The 6,835-nt window shown below is 36.0% G+C and overlaps 1 protein-coding gene across 1 annotated transcript; it reads left to right on the top strand.

Moving 5' to 3' along the window:
* The first annotated feature begins 1,350 nt into the window (after positions 1-1,350).
* On the top strand, positions 1,351-5,405 carry LOC127120516 (LRR receptor-like serine/threonine-protein kinase HSL2). Its single transcript, XM_051050967.1, has 2 exons — positions 1,351-4,593; positions 4,776-5,405. Exons 1-2 carry the CDS (start codon positions 2,004-2,006, stop codon positions 5,129-5,131), a joined length of 2,946 nt encoding a protein of 981 aa, XP_050906924.1. The 5' UTR covers positions 1,351-2,003; the 3' UTR covers positions 5,132-5,405.
* Positions 5,406-6,835: the final 1,430 nt, after the last annotated feature.

Raw genomic sequence — 6,835 nt, 5'->3', positions numbered from 1 at the left:
GTGAATAGAATCATTTACCTAGAATCCAGTGATTTTCACCTAAGCTTGAAATTTTTTAAAACATTTTTTCTAAGCCTTCTGCTGCCAACCAAAACAAGAAAGGGGAATAACGGTCCTCTTGCCTCAAGCCCTTGCAAACTTCATAGTCTTTAGTTGATCTCCCATTAACTAACATGGACATTGAACTTGAAAAAACCAATGTCTTCATCTACTTAAGCCATTTAATGTCAAATCCCATTCTAGACGGGATGCACCTCAAGTATCCCCAAAAGATCAATCGTAAGCTTTGTGAAAATCAACTTTGACTAAGAAGTTCTCCTTCTTCTTTCTCTTAGCATAATCCATGATTTTATTCAACACCAAAATTTCATCTTGCATTTGTCTTTAACCTAGAAAAATATATTGACTTTTTGGGACCAGGCAATCCATCACCTTCTTAATCTTATAGGATATCGATTTGATACAATCCTAATTATAACCTCTAGTATCTAGTATGCTAGAAATAGAAAAGTTAATGAGAAATAAAAACATACTCTCTCCGTTCCTTTTTAAGTGTTATTTTTTGAGTTTTTACACTTATCAAGAAAACTAATCATTATTATTACTTTTTAAACAATAATTTTTCTTTTACCTATAATACCCTTAGTTATATACTACATTCATTTTACTTTTTCTCTCTCTATAATAATTAGATAGGGGTAATTTTGACAAAAATGCATTTAATACTATCTTGAATTTCGTAAGTGACAATTAAAAAGAAACAAAACTTTATCAAGAAAATGACACTTAAAAAGGAACGGAGGAAAAATCCACAACTTTAAGGCCAAAATTCAAAATATTCAGAACATTCCATAAGTAAGAAAAGATTAATAAAAAAAAGGAAATTTACTGAGAGAAAACTAATTAAATAAAAAAATAATTATAAATACTCATTTCAGTTATTACTATAAAATGTTATGTTTTAAATTAATTGAGTAATTAATATTTAACCAAATATAAATTAGATATATTATTTATTCAATAAATTAAAAAAAAATTCTCTTTTATAATAAAAAATAAAGGAAGTAGTAAAATAAAAATTACTATGTTAAATCTATATTGTTTAACTTGTAACTATTTATGAAATTGTTTTAAGAGTGACTAATATTTTAATTAAATAGGTACCCTAAAAAAGTAGCTATTGATAAACAGGTTATGTTTATGAATAATTTTCTCCTTGAATGAATCTCACCAAAGTTTTCTCTCTAGTCGTCACTAATCTAACAATATAAATAAGGGCAAGTGGAATGGGAGTAGTGATGCTCATTAATTACCGTCCTTGAAACATTATAAATGAAGGTGGAAAGATAGCTGATTCTTCACGGCGACGCAGAGTCATCCAGAGGGAACAGATTCTTCTCAACCATTAACTTTTCTTTCTTTCCTTCAATATCCTTGAAATTTGAACATAAATTAATACTCACTTTCCCTTCTAAGAATTCACCATTCCTTATTCTCCCAACCAAAATATTCTCACTCTACCTACCTACCTATCTACACTCAATTACCACTCTTCAACTAACACTATTGGTTCTCCCATATCCAATTCAATTCAACCTCACAAAACACTCAACAATGTTCTTCAAATCATCTCCAAAAATGTTTCACACCTCATAGCTTCTCCCAAATGGACATCCTTATCCAATCTAGAAATGATTCTCCCTCTGTCTTGTTCTTACATTTAAGTAATTGCTTTTTCCATTTTCAAAAGTAACCCAATCCGAATCACTTTCCAACCTCTAACATTAATTGAATACACAATTTTCTCCCAAAAAAAAAACAAGACCACTTTTTTGTTAGTACCTTAACAACTAAAGTGAATCTTGTGAAGAACTGTCCCTATCTTCATGCATGAATAACACAAACTATCTCTTCACGAGAAAAACCTGTCACTCGTGTCTCAAACTCTATAAACTTCAACTACAAAGCTTCACCATTTTCATCCTCTACCAAAATTCTACAACATGGAAAAACAAAAACAAAAACAACAACAAAAACTCATTCTCATTCTTATTTTTTCACTACTATGTTCAAATGGAAACTCCTTTTCACTCTCAAGAGACTATGAAATTCTTCTTCATGTCAAAAACACACAAATCAACGACCAAAACAAAAGTCTCAAAGATTGGTTTCCAAACACAGAACATTATCCTTGTAACTGGACAGGAATAACCTGCGACTCACGAAACAAATCAGTTGTTTCCATCGACCTCTCCGAAATCGGTATCTACGGAGATTTTCCCTTCAATTTCTGTCGCATTCCATCTCTCCAAAACCTTTCTCTTGCTGTCAACTTTCTCGGCAATTCAATTTCTTCACACTCCATCTTACCATGTTCTAAGCTTCGTTTGTTGAACATCTCCGACAACTTATTCGTCGGAAACTTGCCGGAATTCAACTCAGAAATCTTCCAACTAAGAGTACTCGACCTTTCATTAAACAACTTCACCGGCAACATTCCGGCGAGTTTCGGCCGGTTTCCTCAACTGAAAATTCTCATTTTGTCTTCAAACCTTTTCACCGGAACGGTTCCTTCGTTCTTAGGTAACCTCAGTGAGTTAACTCATTTCGAACTCACCTACACCGAAACAATGAAACCTTGTTCTTTACCTTCACAGCTGGGAAACCTCACTAAGCTACAATTTCTCTACCTCTCCAGCATAAACCTCGTAGGTAACATACCAGATTCCATTGGAAACCTTATTTCCATCGAAAACTTCGATTTGTCTCGAAACTCTTTGTCTGGTAAAATCCCATACACAATTTCTGGTATGAAAAATGTGAAACGAATTATACTTTTCGACAACAATATTTCCGGTGAAATTCCACAAGGTTTATCAAACCTCACAAATTTGTCTCTCTTAGACCTCTCTCAGAATGCACTCACCGGAAAATTTTCTCAAGAACTCGCTTCATTGAATCTTTCTGTAATTCACTTGAATGACAACTTTCTCAGTGGAGAAATTCCAGAAAGTTTAGCTTTGAACCCAAACTTGCTTAATCTGAGTCTTTTCAACAATAGCTTTTCAGGGAAACTACCACAAGATCTTGGAAGAAACTCTGCATTGAGAAATATCGATGTTTCAACGAACAACTTCATCGGAGAGTTACCTGAGTTTCTCTGTATAAGGAAGAAACTTCAGCGACTTGTTACGTTCAGTAATCGATTTTCTGGGTCTCTTCCTGATGAGTATGGACACTGTGATTCCCTTATTTATGTAAGAATTGAGAATAACGATTTCTCTGGTTCAGTTCCACCGAGATTCTGGAATCTACCAGAGCTTGATGTTGTGAAAATGGATCATAACAAGTTCAAAGGTTCAATCTCTGGTTCTGTCTCTCCAGGAATCACAAAACTGATTTTATCTGGTAACAGGTTTTCCGGTGAGTTTCCGGTTGGAGTCTGCGAACTTGTTGAGCTAGTTGAATTCGATGTTGGAAATAACCGGTTCGCAGGTGAAGTTCCTACCTGCATAACCGGTTTGAAAAAGTTGCAGAAGCTTAAAATGCAGGAGAATATTTTCTCCGGTGAGATTCCCCTTAATGTAACTTCCTGGACTGAATTAACGGAGCTAAACTTGTCGCATAACCGGTTCGCCGGTTCAATTCCACCGGAGCTTGGTAATTTACCTGATTTAATATACCTTGATCTTTCAGTTAACTTTTTAACAGGAAAGATTCCGGTGGAGTTAACGAACCTAAAGTTGAATCAGTTCAATATTTCTGATAACAAATTGTCCGGCGAGGTTCCTTCGGTTTTTAACAGTCAAGTTTATTTGTCGGGTTTAACTGGTAACCCGAGTTTATGTAGCAATGTGATGAAAACCATTAGTCCTTGTTCGAAACACAAACCCTTTTCAGTTGTTGCTATAATTGTTTTAGTTGCTTTTGTTGTGTTGATTTTTGCTTCTGTTTTGTGGTTCTTGAAGAGAAAGTCGAAAGCTTTTGTTGGAAAATCGAAACGGGCTTTTACGACAACATCTTTTCAGAGAGTTGGGTTCAGCGAGGAAGATATAATTCCATTTTTAACCAGTGAGAATTTGATCGGTAGAGGCGGGTCAGGTCTGGTTTATAAAGTGAAGGTGAAAACAGGTCAAGTAGTTGCAGTGAAAAAACTTTGGGGTGGAAATGGAAGACAGAAACCTGAGATGGAATCGGTGTTTAAGTCAGAAATTGAAACATTGGGCAGAATTAGACATGCTAATATAGTGAAACTTTTGTTTTGTTGTAGTTCTGATGATTTCAGAATATTGGTTTATGAGTATATGGAGAATGGGAGTTTAGGTGATGTTTTGCATGAGGAAAAGTGTGATGAGTTATTGGATTGGTCTAAGAGATTTAGAGTTGCTCTCGGTGCGGCTCAAGGGTTGGCTTATTTGCACCATGATTGTGTTCCGGCTATTGTTCATAGAGATGTGAAGAGCAATAACATATTGCTTGATCATGACTTTGTACCTCGGGTTGCTGATTTTGGACTAGCTAAGACAATGCAAATTCAAGGAAGTGAAAACGCGATGTCTAGAATTGCTGGTTCATGTGGTTACATTGCTCCCGGTATGTTTTAGTTACTTGTTTATGAATTACTAATAATTTAGTATCTGAAGCACCGACACTTCTTATCGAAAGTGTGTCTGATATATGACACATGTGATTGATTACCAGTGTCATCTTCTGTGTTTGTGTATGTATTTGTATAAGTGCTTATAATATCTAACACCTAATTGATTCGATTGCAGAGTATGGCTATACACTGAAAGTGACCGAGAAGAGTGACGTCTATAGTTTTGGCGTGGTGCTGATGGAATTAATAACCGGAAAAAGGCCAAATGACTCGTGTTTTGGTGAGAACAAAGATATTGTGAAGTGGGTCACTGAGATTGCTTTATCAACATCTCATGAAGGAGTTCAAGATTGTGTTGTGACACAGATTGTGGACCCAAGATTGAACTTAGACACTAGTGATTATGAAGAAGTTGAAAAGGTATTGAATGTGGCACTACTTTGTACCTCTGCGTTTCCAATTAGCAGACCTTCTATGAGAAGAGTTGTTGAATTTCTTAAGGATCATAAACTAGTTCATCCTAAGTCCTGAAATTCCCTTGAACTTTCCATTGAATTGCATCACATGAAAGTGGTGGAAAACTTTCAATTTTTGAAGGAAGTTTTCAATATATCTTGATTAAGGACTTGATGGTTATTATGAGTGATTTTGTTTACTAACTCACGTAATGTAAATCTTCTTGTATAGATGGTGTGTGTGAATGATATTTTGATCATTGTTAGGAAAGTATCTACTAGAATGTTACACCTATGTTTTAGATGTATCAAATATGAGAAAAATATGAGTATAAGAAAATTTTCTGCAAGCCCTTAGCATGTCTTGATTATGTATATTCTTAAGACAACCACTAGACATCAGAATTGAAAATAGATAGAGTAAACTATTAACACAATCCCTATTGTTTGCGTAGAAGAGGATTTCTTAAAATATGTTTCTTAGCCATACACAAAATTATTTAAATGTCCTTAGTTTCTGAAGATGCATATTCGGATGTATCAAATTCTGAATGAGCGTTATAATATTCTGGAGATACATCTCCGTAACAATTTAATGCATTCAATACATCCCACTCAGAAGTCATTATACATTTGAATTGGATCGGAGATGCATCTCTGTGAATATTACGGAGATACATCTATGTAGCGTCTCAGAACTTATTCTTTCATGTTATATTAAGTTTATTTGTATTCAAATGAAGATTTAAACCATACGATCGAAAATCAAAAATCTACGTACATAAATAAAATACCAATAAATGTCAAAATGATATACAATCGAGACCAATAAAGTAGCATGAGCGTCAAAATAAAATACAAACCATAGTACTACTACTATATACTACTGTGTATGTCTAACTACCTCCCATCTACCTCCTCTGCCCCCTCTGCCTCCTCGACCATCATTCCTCTCCCCCGGTCCTCAATGTCTCCAGTACATCAATGTTCCATGTGCCTCCGTCATGATGACATCTAGGATCTGCCTCATATCAGACCCGTCAGGGAAGATGCATCCATCAATGCCTGCCTGCACAATCTCCACTATGCGACGAGAACTAGGCAAGACATCCTCAACATGATCTAGTTATGTCTGCTCCTCCTCTAGTATCTACTGATGAGCTGGTCTCGGCGGGTCTTCGATAGCAGCTTGCACCATGTACGAATGTGACATCCTGAAAAACCATCTGATGTACCCATCGACGAAGCTCCAGTCGCTCTCAGCTATGGTAGTGTCTCCTCCGGTATCAGATGACTCTCATAATCATCAAACATGTCAACTATTTGTCTACATGTCAAGGCATGAGAAGCATAAACATCAGGGTGTATGGGAAGGTCTGAGTGTAGTCGAACTGCCACATGACGCGCTCGGGCAGATGAGGAGCAATGAGACGCGATCCGCATGCCAACTATCCATAGTATATCACTATCTCGTCAAATGACCGTGTCTCACGGTGATCAACATAGTTGTTGAAGTGCATGTCCTCAGCAGCCAAATGGTCAAGATAGACTTTATAAGGCTCGTGCATGGTTCTATCTGAGCGGGGGAAAAACAGTAGCACGCGACATATCCTTAGTGTACGTCTCAACACTCTCTCAACCGGAGATACGCGGAAATATGAAATGGCTTTGCATGAAGATGAAATGAATTATCAGTAATGACTTTGCATGAAGATGAAATGAGAATGACAAAGAAACATTAAAAGACCAATAATTATTATCATCAGTAGTATGACGCTGC

Source organism: Lathyrus oleraceus, chromosome 2, assembly GCF_024323335.1.
Source record: "Lathyrus oleraceus cultivar Zhongwan6 chromosome 2, CAAS_Psat_ZW6_1.0, whole genome shotgun sequence".
Classification (NCBI taxonomy): domain Eukaryota; kingdom Viridiplantae; phylum Streptophyta; class Magnoliopsida; order Fabales; family Fabaceae; genus Lathyrus; species Lathyrus oleraceus.
This window is presented reverse-complemented; position numbering and strand designations above follow the sequence as displayed.